General features: G+C 41.0%; 2 protein-coding genes across 2 annotated transcripts; one reads left to right on the plus strand and one right to left on the minus strand.

Moving 5' to 3' along the window:
• The first annotated feature begins 480 nt into the window (after positions 1-480).
• Positions 481-18,169, plus strand: TRIM54 (tripartite motif containing 54). The gene is made up of 10 exons (XM_070932165.1): positions 481-934; positions 6,902-7,074; positions 11,039-11,210; positions 12,100-12,195; positions 13,329-13,562; positions 13,794-13,816; positions 15,114-15,238; positions 16,643-16,750; positions 17,187-17,240; positions 17,939-18,169. The coding sequence occupies exons 1-10, from the start codon at positions 767-769 to the stop codon at positions 17,947-17,949; spliced, it is 1,164 nt and encodes a 387-aa protein (XP_070788266.1). The 5' UTR covers positions 481-766; the 3' UTR covers positions 17,950-18,169.
• Positions 18,170-20,228: 2,059 nt separating this feature from the next.
• On the minus strand, positions 20,229-21,306 carry UCN (urocortin). The gene is made up of 2 exons (XM_070946697.1): positions 21,297-21,306; positions 20,229-20,650 (listed from the first exon to the last, which is right to left on the minus strand). Exon 2 carries the CDS (start codon positions 20,631-20,633, stop codon positions 20,229-20,231), a length of 405 nt encoding a protein of 134 aa, XP_070802798.1. The 5' UTR covers positions 20,634-20,650; positions 21,297-21,306.
• Positions 21,307-22,559: the final 1,253 nt, after the last annotated feature.

A 22,559-nucleotide genomic window follows, 5' to 3' on the forward strand; every position in this document is an offset into this window, starting at 1 on the left:
AAAGACTGAACAGCCACTTACATATTCACAGCATTCCTTGACTTCATAATTGCAAACTCAGTTTGTAATATTTCATGGAACCTGTCTGAAGAAATGCAAATAAGAGAATTCATTTTATTCCTTAATAGATGCTTGCAATTCGAATTATCTGGTTCCAGCCACTTACATAACATCCAGTTATACTTTAGTGGAAGGTCTTTATTTTTATCCAATATGTGAAAAGATTTAATTCTTTTCCTCAACAATACTTGAATCTTACTGTTTTGGATATAGCATAGGAGTATGCCACTGACTGCTTCCCCCCCAGTCTGACAGCCATCTTTTGAAAGTGTCATAGCTTGTTGTGGAGTAGTGACTAAGTGTCACCTGATCCCGTTGACAGCTGTTGCTTTGCCCCCGCACCCTTTACTGAGACAAAAATGGCAGCTGGGATTCCATTGGGGTCATGTGACCTACTAAGAATAGCCTTGTAGGCTCAGGACAGGGAATGATGTCAGAAAGAAGTCAAGATCTGGACAGGCAAATTAGAAAAAGCAAGCTTGGTGGACGGAGGAAAATTCCCCAAGTGGAAATAAAACAGGAAGAGGCGTAAAAGCCAGGAAGGAGAGAAGCTACACTGCGAAGGCAGGAGAGCTGGAGCAGGCAGGCAGAACAAGGCAGAGAGAGCAGAGATTGGCAAGGCAGGCATTGAGACTTAGGGAAAGCTGAGGGAGTCATCCATCAAGCCCATTAGAGTGTGCTGTGGGCAAGAATCGGTGCTGCGGGGATGAACTTTGCCGTGGGCTTCAAGCCGATGCTGGGGACTTCACAGAGCATGGATAACCTGGAGAAGCAGCTTATCTGCCCCATCTGTTTGGAGATGTTCACCAAACCAGTGGTCATCCTGCCCTGCCAACACAACCTCTGTCGTAAGTGTGCCAACGACATCTTTCAGGTGAGCAAGAAGCCCAGGAATCAATGCTCTGGATAAGCATAACATGAAAGGGATTCAGGTCTGTCTGGGTGATGCCTTTCTAAAATCAGAGCCATTTCTGAGTGAAGGAGTTTATGATAATTACATAATAAATGTTATGATGTATTCTCTGCTTATAGATAGCCATTAATATTCATCGCGCTTCTTGAGTAACATAAAGGGAATATCTGCCTCCCAAAACTTAAAAAGGCCAATGAGAGAGGGATGGAGGAGCAATAGAGAATTTGAAAGTATGAATAATTGCAATGCCAATTATATATTGTTTCGTGGAAAAGGACTGAAGTATCAAGGTGTTTGTTGTTTAAGGGAGGGTTTGGAAGGCAGGAGATAGGAAGGACATTGTGTGTTCTGTTGATCAGGCGCTCCAAAATGGGAGGAATACGAGACTGGTTGTGAGATTCAGGATAGGATGGCGACACATTGTATTAGCCTGGAGAGGCCATTACAAGCAGGCCTGAAGGAGGAGAGGATCTTTTGCCTTTATATGTATCATCAGTGAGGGGAATAAAATTGATTCAAGAAAAGGCCTCTTCCTACAGAACGTTTTCTATACATTCCAACCTTCTGGAGACATTAACAATGAGATATTCCCATTTACCCTGTACTCACATGGCTAATAGGAAAAAGAAGACAGAAATGGAGCTGGATGATGAAATGGAACATATATGGAGGAAAATATCCTACTGATTTAAGTAGGATTTGTGTATGACGATTTTTGTGAGTTGTCTAAATAGGAGGCTGCTGCAGTTATCACTTTTTTTGTTACACAGTTTGGCAGTTTGAGCTAAAGTGTAACATGAGGTGGGAAATGAAAGTTTTAACCAAAGGAAGTATCTTCAGTCTCATTTGGTTACATGTTGATTACATTTATACAACTATGCTGAACTTGGAGACAGTTTGGTCTAGTGCAAGGGTGGGCAAATGTGGGCAAATGTGGCCCTTTTACAACCTGTGGACTTCAACTCCCAGAATTCCTGAGACAGTTTGGCTTGGCTGTCTCAGGAATTCTGGGAGTTGAAGTCCACAGGTTGTAAAAGGGCCACATTTGCCCACCCCTGGTCTAGTGGTTAGAGCACCAGGCTCAAAAGCAGGACATCTTGGGTTCAAGTCATGCCTTAGCCGTGAAACCCAGTTAGGTGACTTTGGGTCAGTCATTCTTTCTCAACCCAACTCATCTCCCAGAGTTGTTCTGGGGAAAATAGAAGGATAGTGTGTTGGATATGTTTGCCATCTTGAGTTATTTATAAAAATAATAAAGACAGGATAAAAATTTATAATCCCTTTTCTACACTCAGATGGATTAAGTTTTTGTATCTTGCTAACCCACAAGAAACTAACCCTTAAAACTAGCCTATATTATGCAAATGCAGCCACTTTTACCAGAGAGTAGCAGAACGGAAAATAAGACCATAACCAACTGTTGCCCTTCCAGATGAGAAAAAAGGGTGGTTTATCTGGAAACTATGTCCTACAAAGAATGATGGAAAGTGCTGAGTAGCTTGGAGAAGAAAAGGCTATGGGGAGATTTATAATGTCTGCAAATATAGTATAATGATTTACCATACAGAAAATGGAGCAGGCCTTTTGAAGTAATGGGATGGTTGTTATGATGTCATAGATTTTTATCTCAACCTGAGGAGAAATGTTCTAGTAAGAGTTATTTCATAGCGATAGGCTCTCTTTCAACGAAGACAAGCATTTGTCAGGGATTCCATAATTGGACTGATCTAAACCAGATGGCTTCCTAATGGAAAGCTACCCAAGACTTAGTGATTTCTAAGATAACAGTTCTAAATATTTAAGAGGGGAAGACACTGTAGTTACTTTACACTGAAAGATATTTTTTCACTAGCTCAGAGAGCCTTTATTTTGTTTTAAAACTCAGCCTTGACACCAGGGGTGAAATCTAAAATTTGTTACTACCGGTTCTGTGGGCATGGCTTGGTGGGGGGGTTAATGTGACTGGGTGGGCGTGGCCAACTTTTTTTTTTTTTACTTTTAAAAGCATTTTTTTACAACCAGAAAAAAGAGCTTTTAGAAGCCTCTGACGATCACGCGGCTCATCTGGGATCGTCAGAGGTTTTTAAAAGCATTTTTCTGTAGAAAAAATGCTTTTAAAAGCCTCTGACAATCCCAGCTGAGCCACGTGATCATCAGAGGCTGTTTTTTTTACTTTTAAAAGCATTTTTTCGGCAGAAGAGGTTGTAGAAAAAATGCTTTTAAAAGTAAAAAAAACAGCCTCTGATGATCGCAAGGCTCGGCTGGTCATGGGTGGGGGGGGGGGCACAGGGATTTTTGGTACCAGTTCTCCAAACCACCCGCCACCATCGCTAGCGGATCGGGCAATCCGGTCCGAACCGGAAGCATTTCACCCGTGCTTGACACTGACAATTGATGTCAGTTCTGAGTCCAGTATGTATTTAGTTGTAAAACTCCTGGAAGCGATCATTTTCGTCAAGAAGAAATATGCTTGGCTGATGATTCTTTGATTTGAGCCAAGCCTGGCAAATGGAGCAAGCTTGCCCATTGCTTTCCTGCAAAAATTACTATTGTTGGAGGAGGAGGATTCCTGCTGTCTCTGTCTTTAGGAAGTAATACTGCGTTGATGGAGTGATGGCTTAGTACTTAACAATTGGCATTTGCTATCCCAACAGAGTTCTGTACTGTTTTTTATTAATACACCTTTCTGTAGCTCACTGGGAGAGACAGAGAGCCATCTAAACAGATTCAGCTGCTATGTATAGGATTAAAGGCATCTTGTATCTCTAAAGATAAATCAGATTTAGGATGTTTTGTGCAATACAGATATCCCTTGGCCAGTGGTGGGCTGCTGCTGGTTGTAACAACCGGTTTGCCCAGCATTGAAAATGCGTGCATGCCTTCTGCTTATGCATATGGCCTTCCGTGCATGCGTGCAGCTTAAAAAACACAATGATATAAGACAGAATAACACCAAGGCGGCGGGGGAGCAGGCCCACCCACAGGTCACAACTACTGGTTTGCTCGAACTGGTCCGAACTGGCAGCAGCCCACCTCTGCCCTAGTTTACAAACATTTGTTTAGAAACTGTTCAGAGTTACAAATCACTGAAAAAAGTGATATATGACCAGTCCTTGCACTTATGCCGTCGCAACATCTCTATGGTCATGTGATCAAACTTTGGACACTTAATTCACAATGGTTGCAGCATCATAGGGTCATGTAATCACCATTTCTCACCTTCCCAGTTGACTTCCAACAAGCAAAGTCCATGGGGGAAGCCAGATTTGCTTAATGGCCATGCAATTCATTTAACAACTGAGGTGATTTGCCTACTAACCGTGGCAAACAAGATCATAATGTTGGGTGTACTCACTTAACAATCATGGTCCCAATTGTGGTTACAAGTCAATTGTACCCACAGTAAAACAGCCAGGGCTTTTCTTCCTTACTTAAAAGGGAACACTCTACTTTAAGCAGCAAACAACAATTTAAATCTGCCTTGAGTATGGGCGGTGTGTGAGATGAAAGCAACATTATGGGGACACAACAGAAAAAGAGGTTAGCTGGCATTGTTTATGGCTAGATTCTAGTAAGGAAAAGCCATCCTTTCCATAATTGCTAGGATTTTGTATCTCTCTGGACAAATTCTAGAAAACCTAAATCTTGATTCTTTAAAACCTGTTGTGTACATGCCCATCAACACCATCTGAGTTGTGGGATCCCTTTAAGGCTAAAGAATTAAACCCTTTTTTGAGAAAACTAAGCAATCTAGGCCATCTCTAGAGGCAAGACACCAAGATATAGTCTTTAAGTTCATGAAACAAAACAACTTTAACAAAACTAACAAAAGTGCATGCTTTGCACTTTTACAAAAGTAAGAAGGAAAGAAGTGATGTTAATACGCATTGTAAGCCGCCCTGAGTCTCCGGAGAAGGGCGGCATATAAATCAAATTTTTTTAAAAAAATTTAGAATGAGAGTAAGGTTGCTTCTCTGCCGACGAAGAATAACCTGTGCACGACTAGTGCCACCTAGAGGCCACAAATAAAATATATTGTGTAAGATTTTTAACTTTTGTTGGGTTCACTCCACAAATAAACCAAATTCACTGTGTTGGAGGAAGAAATGCTAGCTTTTTTGTTTTATTTGTTTCCTTATATTAATATGCCCAATTCTTTCAAAGTTGACTTCTGTATTCTAGTCTCTGTTTTTTAACCTATTCAAATATGTTGCCTTCTGCTTGAAATGCATCCCAAGCAACATAAGTGGACTATGCAGAGCAAAGTCGAACTGGTCTGTGATCTGGACACACAATAATCTTTTAAAGCATTTTTTTTTAGCAGCTGTGTGACTTTACTACTCATCTTTGGTACTTTTACCAAACCAAATCCCCATTTTATTATGACTTTATTTATTTGTACCTAAATGCAGTACTTTAAAGATCTGGTGAATTTCACTCCGTTAGTTGGGACCTTAATTCCTTGTCTATGCAATACCTCTTTGAATCAGAATTCTGGTTTCCCTGGTATCATCCGTTCTTCTCATCTGTGTGAAGATCCACTTTGATGACAGCTTCTTGCTCAATCTCTAGGTTAAAGACCACCTGAATGTTCCTTTTTTAATGTAACAAGGGAAAATTGAATATAATTCACTTTTAACTACATTGTGTTAAAATACAATGAATTGACTATCTGCTTTTTCCCCCCAAGGACAGTCCCTGTTATAGCATTCACAAGTAAGAAAAATCCACACGAAGTTTCCTTGCACTTAAATAGGCCCTCAACACATGAATTTATAAAAAAAAGATTGAATTGCATATTGCCCAGGAGAAAGTCCTACAGCACTCTTTCAATATCTTTCCCTCAGAAGGAAAATGTATTAATTTTAATTAAATGGAGTCCTATGCATTTTACCTAAAAAAAATTCTTACAGACCTCAAGTTGACAAATCAATGCTTTTGTTCCAAAGAAATCTGTTTCGTGGCTCAAGTTTCACTTCAATGCTCTTTGCTCTAATATTGGAGCAGGATAGTCTGTAGAATCCAACTCACCCCTGAAGGCCTGGTATGGCATCCAAAAGTTTTCAGTGTAAACAACAACAGTTGTGATTTTCAGACTAGGATTTTCTTTTTTAAACAATACATTTTATTACATTTCTTCAAAAGCTCCCGTAAATATAAAAAATGAAAATAAAAATTATATTAAAATGTTTCTCAGGATGTTTCTATTTGTTTATTTGTTTTTATAATTTTTATTATTTATTATTTATCTTATGTGCTGCCCATCTCATCAAAGATGATTTTAGGCAGCTTACAATCAATGAATAAAAATGCCATATAAAACATTGAAACAATAAACAGATATTTTAAATTTAAAATTCAGCCAAAATTAAAGTGACCAAGATGGAGAGCAAAGAAGGGAGCAGAGTGCTCATGGGGAGGAGATGGGATGTTATCTAATTTAGATGTTTATTTATTACTTAGAGGAGCTCTCTCTTCAAGTGGCTGCATCTTATCCAAAATTTTAAGACCTCTATTGGAGGAGTGAGGTTGTCCTATTTAACTGTTGCACTTCTTAGTCACTAGACTAGACCATTGTTCAGCTGTCTGAATATAACCTAGAACTCATATGTGAGTTGGAGAATGAGTTACTGTGCTATGCATATAGTGATTTATTCTGGCAAGTTGGACATGGGATGGATGGGAATAATCCTTTGCCAATGTCTGCCTATAGCAGTGATCTCTGCGGTTGCCAACTCTTGTAATAGTAGCTGGTAGAGGACCTATTTGCATGACCTGTCCTGGGACAGAGGAATGTCATTGAAGTTCAAAATGCCCTCCTGGGTTTCTATTACTGCTTCCTAGAAGAGCCACATTTCTAACAAATGGGTAAGTAAGCAGTACTGAACTTCAGCAAAAACCTCAACTTTCCCATCACCTCCTTGCCAGGCCTCCAACCCCCTGTGGCAATCTCGTGGATCTACTTCAGTGTCTTCAGGAGGCCGATTCCGGTGCCCATCCTGTCGGCATGAAGTGGTGCTGGACCGGCATGGAGTTTATGGCCTGCAACGCAACCTTTTGGTGGAAAACATAATTGATATCTACAAACAAGAATCCTCTCGGTAAGTTATGTATAGACTCCCATAATTTCTGTTTCAACACTTGTTGGTTGGTAATCCTGCACCTAAGACATGCATGTGTGCTCACACATTTCTGTTGCTCCAAAATCTTTGTTTTCCAAATGAAGAAGCAGAACCAGAATTTTCCTTCTGATTACTTCAACTCTCTTTCCTCCTTCAAGGCCTATCAGAAATTGAATCCTTGCCTGGACCTCTCAGGTTTTATCCTTTCTACTTTCTCATCATCTTCCTTCCTAAATGCTTTTCTTGCTTTCATGTGCATTTTTCTACTTAATACATCCAGATCAGGGATGGGTTCTACTTACCTTTACTACCAGTTTGCAACGGGAGTGTGCGTACGTACGTGCGTGCTTGCTTTGCTCACACGTGCACACTTCTGTGCATGCACAGAAGTTTCTGCACATGTGCAGATCATCTCCGTCCGGGCAGGTGGGCGGAGCCTCCCGCCGCTTTTGCTACTGGTTCGCAAGAACCGGACCGAACCGGGAGCAACCCACCACTGATCCAGATGTGTGTCAACCAGTACATCTAACACACTGTTGGGTCTTTCTAGAGCAGAGTTCAAAGTCTGCGAAAGTTAGATAGAGCCATCTCCCCAAAGCTAGAACTTGTTTTTCAGAAAAATATGCTAATAATTGATATCATTTCTCAGTTCTTTATTTGCATAGTATTTCAATATTATTGGATTACTGTATTCATAATCTCTGGCTGCAAGACCAGTTTAAAGGTTAGGCTTCTCTCACATTCCTGGCAAGCAAAATATTCCTCTCATTTTTGCAAACATATTTTCTCTTTCATACACTATTCCAAAAAAGGGAGATACCAGTAATAATAACACAGCATAATATGTGATATTTTTGAAAAAATGAAGGCACGCTTCTGTCAGCCTTTCGTCATGTTAATGACGTATTACAAGGCTTTATTTTTTAAAAATTTCATTAAGCATTACAATTCTATAAAAACTGACTACCAGAACTTAAAAGAGTGAAAAAATAGAAAATGCAGAAAAAGAAAAAAAATAAGAATATAGCAAAGAAAAAAGTGCCTTCCCCTCTTGTCATAATCAGTATAAACAATTTTAATAATTTGTCACCTTCTCTTAAAACACAACAAATAATCTCTTCATTCCAAAATTCATCTCATACCTATAACAAATCCTTTGGCCTCATCATTCAGTCTCGGTTAGCAAAAGTCCACCAAGAATTACCAGAAATTACAATTTATCTCTTGATCAGATAAATCCATTTTATTTATAAACATATCCTTAAACCTTACCATATCCTTAAACTTTGTCAGTCAGTCCTTGTCAGCAGAAGTCCATTAAAAATTACAAAAAATAACAAATCTATTTTAACTTTGATCAAATAAAACCCTATATTCCATTCCTTTTACTTTTAACAATCTTAATCTATAATCCCATCAGACAATGTCCTATGGCTTGTTTTCTTTTTCTTTGTTGCTTCTCCTTCAGGTCTGTTTTGTAATTCCAATATAAGAAATTTATCCAAGTTGTTTTTCATTTGCCATTTGTACATCCCTTTTAATTATTGAGAAACTGAATTAATTTGTATATCTAATGTAATATTTTTCCATATCTTTCTTGAATTATTTTAAAATTATTTTAAAATCCACTTTCAGATCGATCTCAATCTTGTCCAGTACAACTTGTTCCTTTTCCTTAATATCTGAACACAGTCTATCTATACTGGCAGACACTTCTAAAATTAACTTCTGCACCCATTGTTCAAAAATATCCTTTGATATGTTTAATGTTATTTTGTATTTTACTCCATTCTGAGCCGTGGTGGCACAGTGGTTAGAGTGCAGTACTGCAGGCTACTTCTGCTGATCGCCGGCTGCCAGCAGTTTGGCAGATCGAATCTCACCAGGCTCAAGGTTGACTCAGCCTTCCATCCTTCTGAGGCTGGTAAAATGAGGACCCAGATTGTTGGGGGCAATATGCTGACTCTGTAAACCGCAGTAGGAAGCGGTATATAAGTGCTATTGCTATTCTATGTTAGTAAGTCAAACTGAAGTATTCTTCTCCTTTAATTATAATCTTTAGTTGCCTTTGGTTTCCTCTAGTGTCCCTCAAGTTCCCATCTTATCATATTTTCTTTTAAGAATTTAAAACAACAGTATTTTCTCATGGGAAGGATTCTGATAACTAATTTCAAAATCTGAGTTCAAATCCATCTGGACCTTTAGTCCATTCACTGTATAATATTCTAATTGCTGTTCTGCTGATTATCCCTCCCCCCCGCCCAGTTTTTATGTTCTTAAACTTATCTTTCAAACTTTTTTTGCTGAGGATTAAAGGGAACTTCCCCAGTGCGTGTTATAAGACCTGTCCACTGGAAGGTTCTTAATAGTTGAAAAGCAGTAAAAAAAAAAAAAAACAATTTCCATAAGTGTTTAAGAACTTTGTGTCCATAATATAGACTATATTGTGGTTCTGAGCTTGGTGGAAATCCTCAATTCCCAGCCACTCAACTTGTGAGCTAACTGAAGAAGTCTTAGTTGCTGCAGTTTACTCAAGAGGAGCAGCTGTCCACATTGGTTGATGTGGCAATCTCTTTGTCTCCAGGGAGATTTTGCTGGCTAGAATTCAACCTCTGGCTGCTGATCTGTAATATCATCTCCGATCCTTCATATATATCTAGTTTGGGATGTCCTCAATGGAACTCATCGCCTACCACCAGGCTTACATAAAATGCTGGGCAGGGAGGAGAAGAGAGCCCATGTTTGTGGATGCTCCTTCAAAAAGACTCTGTTCCCCAGACGTTGTGATTTTCAAAATTGCCTTGGGACTTGGTCTTCTTTATGCACTTAAAAAGAACATAATTCTTTAAATGCTTAACCTAATCTAAACACAGTATCAAGAAAATGGTTAATCCAGGGGTGAAATCCAGCAGCTTCTGGAGAACTGGTAGCGGAAATTTTGAGCAGTTCAGAGAACTGGCAAATACCACCTCTGGCTGGTCCCAGAGTGGGGTGGGAATGGAGATTTTGTAATATCCTTCCCCCAGGAGTGGGGAGGATATGGGGATTTTGCAGTATCCTTCCCCTGTCATGCCCACCAAGCCATGCCCACTAAACCACACCATACCCACCAAGCCATGCCTACAGAACCGGTAGTAAAAAAATTTGGATTTCACCACTGGGTTAGTCTCATCAATAATTTGAATCGCATGAAGCTACTGTGTTTCCCCGAAAATAAGACATCCCCTGATAATAAGCCCAATCGGGCTTTTGAGCACATGCACTAAAATAAGCCCCCTCAAAAATAAGTCCCCCCCCAAAATAAGCCATTCCTGAAAATAAGCCCTCCCTGAAAATATTTAAACGCATGTGCAACCGGTCCCCGCCATTTCCTCTGGCTAGGGTTAGGGAGACAGAGCTGGAAATCAGGTAAGGACAGCAAGAGGAGCCCCGTCTTGCTCCACACACCCCAAAATAATAAGACATCCCCAAAAATAAGGCCAAGCGCTTATTTCAGGGTTCAAAAAATATAAGACAGGGTTTTATTTTCAGGGAAACACGGTATTAAATATGCTGGTTACACTAATGTTGCATTGCTATCATTAACCAAAGGAAGGATCATGATAGCTAGGTGTTGATGGTATAACCAAAGGCTTGGTTGTCTCTTGGTCACTGCAAGTCTTTCATGGAACCAAGCTGGAATCCATCTCCATCTCAAATCCTAAGGCTTCCTTGCTGCCCACCTTTACCTAAACTTCTGTTTGGAACACAAGGAGCTAAAATATTTTCCTTTGGAAATAAAAATTGGGCCTCTTGGCAGGCTGCACTATATTTCAAAAAAGAGCACATCTGTTCTCATTTGACATGATGACCTTAAGAAAAATAGAAAGGTTTTTGAGCCAGGGTGGATCATTTTCTGGGGAATTCAACATCTTTCTCAATCTCTTGTTTATGCTGTGGCCAGGCCTCTCCATGCCAAGGCAGAGCAACAGCTGATGTGTGAAGAACATGAAGAGGAAAAAATCAACATATACTGCTTGAACTGTGAGGTTCCAACCTGCTCTATGTGCAAAGTCTTTGGAGCCCACAAAGACTGTGAAGTGGCTCCTCTGACCAACATTTATAAGCGCCAAAAGGTACAAGGAGTGGTGGTGGGAGAGGAAAAATGGAAATGAAAGAAGATCCTGTCTTCTTTCTACTCATAGTTTCTGTTTTGGACAACTAGAGCAAAAACTTGAGTTGTGCAGAATCTTGTGGGGGAGACACCATTACACATGTTAGATGCTGGTGCCCAATTTAACAACAGCATTGTGATCCTGGCCTGATATTACAGCTTAGAATGTTGGTTTCCAAGTCAGCTGTCACACAGGGGAATTGCCGCACCACAACTGACCTATTCATGTATCAGGTGTGTTTATGGGTCTGGAAGAAAATGCTTGGATCATGAGCACCCAGGTAGCATTGATTGGGGTTTTTCCTCTTCTCTGCTGCTTCCCTTCCATGCTACTTCCTTGTTTTCTTGGACAAGAGCCCATCCAGGGTGGGGCTTTCAGTTGCCTTATGACTTGCATTATCCTCTTCCTTGATCTAGATTCCCTAGAATTACTCCATCTGACCGGTTAGTCATTATGTTGGCTGCACAATCATGCAATAGAAGCAGAAACATGTCCACAGGCACTGCACTGTAGCCTTCCTCTCTTCTTGAAGACCTGCATAGAGGCTAGACTTTGGAGGAAATGGATTTTGAGACTAAGCCCTGATGAGCCATAAGATAATTTCATGCAGCATATGAGTCTATGGCTCATCAAGCTTTAGCCTCAGAGTCTAGCCTCTATGTATATCTTCCAGTGAGACATTTCAAGTCTCAAATGAATTTGAGTAGTTTGTGGTTTGGAGTAGTGGAGTAATACTGTGTAATGTATATTTGCTAAGGCATGACAGGCTTTATGAATACCTGTTTTCACCATTGCATTGACTTAAGTAATGCGAGCCCAGCCATTACGTTTCGCCTTCCTATTTCTGCAGGGGGAGCTGAGTGATGGCATTGCCATGTTAGTGGCAGGGAATGACCGTATCCAAGCCATCATCACCCAGATGGAAGAAATCTGTAAAACTATTGAGGTGAGCATAAAATCATTCAATTTTTTGGGGGGGATGCTCTCAAGCGATGTTTATTTCTGCAGGATATGCCAATACAGGTAATCTTTGACTTACAACTATTTATTTAGTGACTGTTCAAAGTTACAATGGCACTGAAAAAGTGACTTACAATTGGTTATGGAGCATCCCCACGGCCACATGGTCAAAATTCAGGAGCTTGGCAACTGGTATTATTTATTCACTTAACAACTGCCGTGATTCACTTTAGCAAAAAAGGTTGAAAAATGGAGTGCAGCTTACTTAACAAGAGCCTTGCTTAGCAATGAAAATGTTGGACTCAATTGTGGTTGTTAAGGATATTCTTGGCTCATAACCAATGTTATGGGTTATTGAGCAGAGAACCCCTTGAGTATGCACATGAAAATGGCTGAGAGTGAATAACCACAGTTAATATACTGACACACTGAGGTGTGGTAGTCTTTTACTTTTTAGAAAAAAGTAAAGCAAAGTCCAATAACAATCCAAGTCATACACAGATAAGGCGATAGTTAAAATATCAGTTCAGGGATATTCCAAGTACAAAGTCTTCTTACCAGTTGTTGTCATTACACAATAAAACAGTTCTTCTTGAGTTTCAAACAGGAACAAGGTCAGTATTAAAACATTCAATAAATAGTAGAAAGCAACAAGTAGCAATGATCAAACAGTGATCATACAGAGAGAACAGGTAGAGAGTAACAGCAAATAAGCAGATAAAATGGTGTAGTGTCCGCAAGCCATGATTCAGGTTTCCCCTTAAGTACATTGGCTACAGAACTTAGCCAATCAGGATACAGAATGATGCAATACAGTCTTAAAGCAATATAATACCTTTTGACAAACATGTATTGATAGTTTATATATTGCCTGACCAACTAATTAGACAATAGCCATTTTCTAACAGTGGTCATAAGTTGAGGACTACTACTAGCTTCCTTCTTTCTCCCACATGAAAGTTGGAGAAAAGTTGGAGCCTTCTGAGAGCAAATAAGAGGAAAAACATGGAAACATACACCTGCAGTACTTATTGATCTCATTATGCCATTTAGTTAACTTTAATCTCTGATGGAAATAGTACTTTTAAAATAATAGCTCATCTATTCCCTCCCTGGCAGGATAATGCTCGGCGACAGAAGCAGCATCTTTGCCTGCGCTTTGACTCTTTGTACAGCATCCTGGAGGAACGCAAAAAAGAGCTGTTGCAAGAAATCGGACGAGAGCAGGAAGAAAAAGTCCAAAGGGTGCGGGGGCTCATCCGGCAATATGGAGACCACCTTGAGGTTTCCTCTAAGCTGGTTGAGTCAGCCATCCAGTCCATGGAGGAACCTCAGATGGCTCTCTATCTGCAGGTGCATACAGGTGTGACAAGACAGGGTGGGGGAGCAGGGTAAGCCTGGAACCAGTTTAAATCGATCAGCAAGAAGCAGGATATACTGTCAGCTTTCTTAAGGATGGATAAGTAAGGAGAGGAGAGAAGCAGGACCCTGCTTGCAACATGGAAGATTCAGTGGTTTAAAACTTGGGGATATAGTTGTTTTCTGCTTCGTTGATGCTGAAGATTCTCTCTTTCTTTCCTGCAGCAGTCAAAGGAGCTGATCAAAAAGTGAGTAGAAGCAACAGGAGCAAAGGTCCAGGCCTTGAGCCTTAATATCAGCCTTCAGTGGCCCAACCGGCATTCAACAGCAGCACTCGAGATATCAGCGATCCACTTTTTCTTGCATATTTTTTATTTTATTCAGAAGATTAAAATACAAAATCCCCCCCAAAATTAACCAAGTCAAAACAAAACTAGACAAAAGCATTTTAAAAATGGGAGTTAGATGGACAGAAAAACAAAACTACATATTATCCCTTCCTGACAAATATATTGCAACAGAAATAGTTTTCCCTCTTGTGAAACAGGTTGAAGATTTATACACTTCCGCATCTATTTGCAACCCAATCTGATGTGTCATACATTATGTACGTGAAGAAAAAATAGTTAACAGGTTAATCAACAGCAAAGTTAAACAGAGATTCACTTCTGATTTATTCTCACTCGGTTCTTTAACCCAGTTAGGCTGGTGTCTGTTTCTCCAAAACCCACAAATTTGTGATTTATTATTTAGGCTCACAGGATCTTCTCCTTCTTAAGCAACCACAGCAGTGGCATTCCTTCTGGATTTAGGATTACTGTCAATGCTGTAGATTTTTCAGGTTGATGTGTTAATGTTATTCCAAATAATATCCATGCTTAGAATTGTGGAAGCCAGTTTCTGAGTCACACAGGAGTCTTTCTCAACATAGATTTTGTCAACTAAAACTGAAGAGACAACTTCGTTTGCTTTCAGTAAAATGCTACTGTAAGTTAGTATTTAGATCAAACCACACAATTTCTCTATAGGACAGAGCAATGAAAACAACAGCAGAAAACACATTTTCTTACAGCTTTCAAATATTTGTATCCTACGCAAACACATAAACATATACATATACATATATGTTTTGAAATAATAGAGAGCTCTTGCTTGTGCTTCTTCCCTACCTCAGTTTAACTTTACTTGGATTTATAGAACATTTTGATGGAAGTCACAATTGGCAGCAGTAAGCCATGATACCTGGCCTTTTCCCCAATTCCCCAAAAATGCTATGCACAGCTGGGATGCATACTTTCCAGAATCTTGGTGGGGACAGTTTTGGAAGCCATTTCAGCTGACAGTCTTTAATTCATTATTTGCTGGAAGCAGAATGGACAAAGAAGGGAGGAGACAAAAATAGCCAAACACATTCACACTGTTGTTTCATTTTGGAGAGAGAGGAATCTTCTCCTGCTGACTGCCGGTTCCCATCTCTATTTTTTTTTTTTTGGTGAAAAGAGACATGCATCAGATAGATTTCATCATGCATCTTATTTTCTGCAGGATCACAGACATGTCCAAGGTATCCATGAGTAGCCGGCCTGAGTCTGGTTATGAAAACATGGACCATTTCTCTCTCAATGTAGATCACGTTGCTGAAATGCTGAGAACTATTGAATTTCAGACAGGTGAGGAGTGGCTGGACTGAAACATCTTGCTGGAATGAAGGGAGAGGATGCATCCACTGCTGTTCCTCCATTTTTTTTTTTTTTTTAATTTGATTTATATGCCGCCCTTCTCCGGAGACTCAGGGCGGCTTACAATGCTTTAAGCAATAGCCTTCATTCTTTTGTATATTTTATACAAAGTCAGCTTATTGCCCCCACAAACTGGGTCCTCATTTCACCTACCTTAGAAAGGATGGAAGGCTGAGTCAACCTTGAGCCTTGGAGAGATTCGAACCAGCAGAAATTGCAGGCAGCTGTGTTAATAACAGGGTGCACTAAACCCTTGTACTATCAAGGCTCTTGGGTGCCATTCTCTTTAATTTTTTTCATTAACTTACACGTCCCCTGTCTAAGAAGGAATTTGACACTGAGGAGCTGAAATCCTAACACTTAATTATGTAGGGTGGAAAAGCTTGTAAGGGGGCATTGCAATGAAGGGTATTTGAAGAGTGGAGAAGAAGAAGCCATAATATTATTGGTGGATGGGGATAGATGGAATTATTTAGATTATCTCAAAGAGAATGACCCAAACTATTCTGAACTTGACTCAACAAAATCCCTCAGCCTCCTAAGTAGAAATAGCATAAAATTACAAGTCATTGTCTGGACTATTCAGTGGTTAAATAGCAGGCATTTGAAAGCAAGACTGATGTGTAATCAGGTAATTCTGCAGATCCACAACATTTATATAGTTTGGGGTTTGAAGGAAATATATATTTGCCTCATGGTGCAAAAATCAACAACCACACCGCCCAATAAAGAATTTTGTGACTTGTTCAGACAACATACCTGAGTCAGCTAAAAGCCTAATGTCTATACAGTATTTGCACAAGATATGAAGCTAGCATATTATGCAAATCCAGAAAATGGATCAGTAACCAGGTAATATATGCAGTTTAAATCCTTAGTGCTGGTGTATTTGGGAAAAATATAAAAAAAATATTTTACTTTAAACTTTTTTGGGGGGAAATTTGTACCCCAGTCTCTCTTAAAAGTGAATTCCTGCATGTTGTGAAAGGATATTATTGAGCTAGTTAGAATATTAATTTGGAGAACAAGGACTTTCTTTACTCAGAAAGATTAAAGGATTTGGTTTCCCTTTTGCTTGTAGCTTAGAGTTGTTTTCTGAAAAATGTATTTAGAACATGTATGATTTAGGAAGGAAATAATACAAAACCTATACAGGAATTATGCATCATGTGTGGGGAACTGCAGCATATTTTTGAAAGGTCTGTCTACATAATGATAACATTCAGAAAGTATGTTGGAAAATCTGTGTTTAGAGATTCAAGATAGATGAATAACACAAACTTGTCATTTTCACATATACCTGCTTCCCACCCACCCACTCTGCTTCCCTCTCAGATATTTCTGGAGAGGAAACTGAGTCTGAAGGAATTATCCCAGAAGGAAGTGGTGAAGCTGGAGAGGAAGACCATCCAGAAGGATCGGAGGGGCCTGAAGGAGCAGAAGGTGAGTTGAAAAGCTGAAATGAGAGATGGGTAGAGTTGTAATGAGTAGCTCTGACCTGGCTGGGGATGCATTGAGATTTTGCCACTGCGAGACCTTGAACAGAACGTCCAAATATTTTTTTCTTCCCACCTGCTCTGTTTGAGCCACAGTTTTCTTAGAAATGTCCTCCTTACAATCTACTCAATATTAAGAACTTGCAGAAGAAAACATCCTCAGAAATTATTTTAATATATTTAGCTCACTTAAGCACAAGTGAGCTAATAGATTAAAATAATGCCTGAGGGATGGAGTCACATATAATGGAAGTGGGGTTATTTTTGCCCGTGATTTTATAATCACAGTTCTGAGTACCTACTTCTATCTTTTCCTATTGAGCTAACTTCAGCCTTAGCTGTGAAATGTAGAATCCTAATGTCATGTATCTCTTTCTCTCTAGATGGAGAGAATCTGTCTCGATTCAGACCAAAGCCACCTAATATACCATCTCGGGGTAAGTCCCCCTTCTCCTGGACAGTTTCTTTAATTGGCAGAGAATGAGAGGACCAGGAGGAATATGAAAAGGGATCTTCAGGAATGAGTCCCAACAACCAGATGTTCTCTTGATGGGATGCTTACATTGAAAGTTTCTAGGGATGATCTCAATGGAATTTTCTGCCATGCTGTTGATTCTTTTGTGCACTTTACCTGGCACTGTGCTATAGAGAAGACAATAGCCTAGCTTCTTTTATCACAATCTTTTTCAATGACATGAAAAAGGGTGAGGTGGAAACACAATGAAAAGAAATACACCCGTCAGCCAGAATTGGAGGAAGGGAATAGAGCAGGTTCTACTGTTTCCAAAGCAGCAGGAAATAATTTAGCTTCCCAACCCAGAAAAAGTGGGCAGAATTCTGGTAACTTATGAATGTTGATCTTTGGCTATTTTGGATCTTCTTTCTTCCTCCTGAGCTTCTGGGTTTTCTCTGGCAAAGTTTCTCCCAGCATTCACCCTCTTGTTCTCTCCCCCAACTCTTAGCTTTCAGAGTGTATAAAGGAATTAAAAGAAGAGGATTTGTTACCAGGAAAGGATAGTGTGCCCATTAGTGAGCTTTCCTGCTTTGACTGAGACATTCACAAGACCTGGATCAGCTGGGGAGCACTGGCACATTTTATTTCCCACTAGATGTGTATCTTTATTTCTTTCATCAGGACAACACTGAAAAGTCACTTTGAAGACAGAAGCAACTGGAGAATGTTCTGGTCAGCCTCATCCTGTGCTGCTTCATCCTCTCCAGCAGAAGTTTTTCTTGCTTCCCACTAAGTTTTCTTTCTCTGTGCATCTTTTTCTTGCTTCCTTCTACACTCCTCTTCTTCCTATAGTACCATTTGGCTTTTTAATTTATGGAGATAATAAAGTTGTGAGTTATTTGCTAACAGCAATTCTGGCAAGGTTCATTGGGTAAGAGATTCTGTTGGACCCCTTTCTTTGGAGGAAAAAAAATGAGATCCATAGGCATGGTTGGTGAAATTTTCCATAGAGTGCTCATTCATAAGCTTCTGCATTTATCATTCACAGAGGCTACCTGCACTAGTTCTTCACTGTTTTTAAAAACCACAAACAGCAGCTTTTTCCCAATTCATCAAGGGCTGGCTAAAATGTTTTCTCGTGTTGGGAAAAAGAGGGTCAGCCATAGGCATGGTTTTAGCCTGGTTTAGAAACACTTCATTCTCAACCCTCCCATCCTATTCCTGGGTTAAGGAAGGGGTAACTTGTCCCATCCTTTGAACTTGGATGAATCTAAATATTACTTTGACCAGTTGCAAATTTACACTGAGTGAGGAAAAGTGGCATCCCTACATTTTGAGCACTGACTCTAGGCTGCATGTACTGGAGGTGGGAGGACAGAACTAGAAACAAAGAATTAGGACACCAGAAGAGCAACAGAATTCCTTGTGTAACTGGGCTGGAACTGACTAAGGAAACAGTGATGGAGTATAAAAAAACAAACATAAGAAGAAGGAGTTGGCAGTCTGCCAAAGGGAAAAAAGACCTCATTTTGCTAGAGAAGTCCTGCTCTGCTTGAAATGTCTTCTACCTGGCTTTAGACAGAAGGAATTGGTGGAAAAGTCCAATTCTTCCATGAATGGGAGGTACATTGGAGCAGGAAAAAATCAAAAGTGGAACTCCATCTTCTGTAGATACAACTTTAGTGAGATGAGTGACCATTTACATTATTTACATTTAAAAAAAAAACTAGGAAGTCTAATCTGCCTTTCTAACCTGCTGTTTTCAACTAATCAGAGCACCCTCCAACTAAAACATTACTCATTGTTAGTACCAGCAACCAGCTCAACAGCATCAGTGAAAAAATTGGTTTGGAAGGCGCTTAAGTGTCAGGCCTGGAAGCCATCTTTTGCACTGGATCTTTTTAGCGGGTCTGGGCAGTGTCGCTGTCCATGGTGCTACTCTTGAAGTTCTAGTACTGTACAACGAGTGCTCCACAGCAAAGGAATCAAGGAAATTTGTGGAGCGGGAAGATCAATGGGGAATTGAGACACCCCCTATAGCTAATATATATGGTGCTTCAATCTCCCAGTCTAGTTGACATGAAAATGCTCAATTCTAGCCTATATTTCGGGGTGCAATACAGTGTTCCCTTAGATGGAAAGAGTACCCTGGTTCTGAAAGCATTTGGATTTTACTTGAGTTTAGCTTTGCATAGAGTCTGACCAAAGTTGACCTGGAGAATCAACGATCCGATTCAGGCTTCCTTTGGCCTCAACACCCAAGTTCTGCCTGCTTTCCTGTAAAGCAGATTGAAATAGAGACCCATCTGAATTTGTAGACCTGCGGGAAGTTTCATTAGCAAGACTAGCATTTTACTTTATCAGCATTCCTTTACTTCTCCAAAGTTGATTAACTTTTAGTAGAGTTGACCTACAGTATCGGGAGATCAATTAAACTTCATAATACATGCTCATTTAATTTTGGTTTGATTAATTGCTGGGTTTGCCATATTCAAACCCAGATGATTCATTTACATCGGTTATGTAATGTGCGGTCCGCAGATAGCACCTTAATTCAATAAATCAGTGCAAAGTACTATAGTGTAAACCCTTCTACTGAACTAAAGAAGCTTCTTGGATGAGAAGCGAAAGGTTTTCAAGGAAAAGAACCAAGAAAGTCTAGTTGCTTTTTGGAAAAGCACCTTTGGGACCCTCTAGTGAATCCAACAGTTTATATCGAGACCCCTGACAAACCCCTGACACCTCACAGCTCAGGTAGGACCACCAGTGCAGCCCAGGACGCAACCTCACCCCTTCCCCACTCTAAATCAACAGCCCGCACTCGGAAACCGTTTGACGCCCAAGAAGTTTTATTTCATAAACAAATGTCTTCTGCGAAGGCGCCGGAATTGGGGCGAGCGACGCGGGGCGATTCAGTTGCTGGATTTGGCTCAGAAAAGCGAGGATCTCTTGCGCGCCCTCGCTGTCGGCTTCACTTGCCTACCGAGTCCAAGAGTTGACGGTTCAACTCTGCCTGGGCTTGCTGGCTCTGCGCCCGGGAGATCTCCATCATGTGGCGGAGGAGGTGGAAGGTGAGGTCGATGGAGAGCGGCGGCTCGTGGCGTTTGAGCCGGTCGCTCAGTTCGGCGAGGCGTCGACGCAGCTCTCCCTCCGGAGAGAGCCGGTGCAGAGATCGCAGCAACAGGCTCGCCACGTCTGGCTCGGGAACAGGTTGCAGTGGCTGGCGGGATCCGGCGCGGTTTTCCTCGGGGAACCACAGCCGCAGGTCGCTTTCTGCGCTGCCCTCGAGGTCGACCGCTGGTCTGGCTCCGAGGGACACTTGCAAGACCAGAAGGAGCAGCGAGGCCAGGAGGCTGGGCAGCTGCGCCCGCCTCATGCTGAGGCGGTCCGGGCCTGGTAAAGGAGACAGGGAGGTCTTGGAGAGAGCGAGACCCGGACAGCTGGTACTGCCAGGGTCACCCAGGAAAGGGAGCAAATAAAGCCACCGACCTTCCCACTAAAGTTGAGGAGAACCTGGGGAACCTGGCTAAGGTCTAACCTGGCTAAGGAAGAGCCTGTAGTACAGTGGACTAAGCACTGTTATTAACATCTGCTGCTTGCAATTACTGCAAGTTTAAATCTCACCAGGCTCAAGGTTGACTCAGCCTTCCATCTTTTCGAGGTAGGTGAAATGAGGACCCAGATTGTGGGGGCAATAAGCTGACTTTGTATAAATATACAAAAGTATGAAGGCTATTGCTTGACGCATTGTAAGCCGCCCTGAGTCTCCGGAGAAGGGTGGCATATAAATTAAAGAAGAAAAAAAAAGGTCTACTTGAGAGATGCTCTCCTAAGCAACCGGACGGAGGACAGCATCCCCAGGACATCTCCAGCCCTCTCTTGGCGATCCAGTGACAGTAGGGGGTGACACTGAGCTGGTAGCCGCAGCAGCCGAGGGCTGACGGGGTTGCCTAGAGGATCGGCTTAGCCTCCGCTTCTTTTTCTCTTTCCACCCGCTCCCCTCCTGCCTCAGCCTCAGGTGGGAAGGGAAGCAACTTACCGCGATGTGTCCTTGCGGAGCCGGGAAAAGGGTGCTCGGAGTAGCTGGCGGGTTCTTTATATATAGCAAGCCGGGAGATCCATTGACGTCAGTGAGGAACATGGACTGATTGCTGATGGTGCGGGCGGTGTCCCCCGATAGACCCTCTTGGGACCTGAGTCTGGGTGGGAGAAGGTGTCCTTGTGCTTTGTTACTGGGGGCCTCCTGCTTCCCCCCACCTCCGGATTATTTCAGCACTCCTGCAAGTCGTCTCAGAGTAAATTCACTCTTTAAGGACCTAGTTTTTCTCACCTGCTTCCCAGGTTCTCAGACTCTGGTCCTAAGAATGCTGGAGCCATTATTCTCAAGATCCCTGAAAGTGTTTGTGATTCCTTACCCCCTCCGTGTGTGAGCTCTATTATATAGACCAGGTTTTTAATATATTTTCATGGTTTTTTTTTCTCTTCATATAATCAGTCTTAATACAAAGCCTCTGTCTTCAAACATGCATGAATCCCAACCTTGGGTTCGATGAGTTTAGAAGATGCTGTCTCTATCACTTAAATGAATTAATATAAGCCGAAGTTGCGATGAAGTTCAAAACTGTCAGACAAGTAATTCTGATTAGACTGAGAAAATTCCATAGGAAAGGATCAGGAAGCAATAGGTAGGAATGGAGGTGAATGTGTCAGCTTTAGCTGGTAATCTGTCCAGCATCTTTGAAAAACAGGATCTTAATATACCAACCACAGCCCATACAAGGGAGGAAGAGGTTGTGACTGGTAAGCAGATCTGAAGAACTGGGCAGACTTGGCCAGCCAGTTGAAATCTCTTGAGGGACAGTAAGATAGGAATGGGCAAGAGGTGAAGGAAAACAAACACACAAAAAGACTCCAAATTATGTCTGAAATTTTAATTATTTAATAAATGTATTAATAAATGTATATGGCTATCCATTTGCCAGAGTGACTCTGGGTAGCTAATAAAAAAACAGACATACAATCCAGTTATCAACCACTTCATGTTTTTTCAAAACAGTCACATCTAACATCTCACCCCAAATTTATAAAGGAAAAAAACGTTTTTAATATCTTATGGAAGGTAATAAGGATGGAGAGGGGAGATTATTTCAGAAGAAAAGAACTATTATGGAAAATGTACATCCACGACCTTGAATTGCATTTTGCATGGTATGAGAGCAGCTCTGTAGCAGACAAAAAAGCTCTACAGAGAATCATTAAAACATTCATCATTAAATCGGGCTCCAGCTACCAGCCCTGGATG

This window comes from Pituophis catenifer, unplaced genomic scaffold (genome assembly GCF_029215685.1).
Source record: "Pituophis catenifer annectens isolate HBS135680 unplaced genomic scaffold, rPitCat1.0.hap2 SCAF_1, whole genome shotgun sequence".
NCBI lineage: Eukaryota > Metazoa > Chordata > Lepidosauria > Squamata > Colubridae > Pituophis > Pituophis catenifer.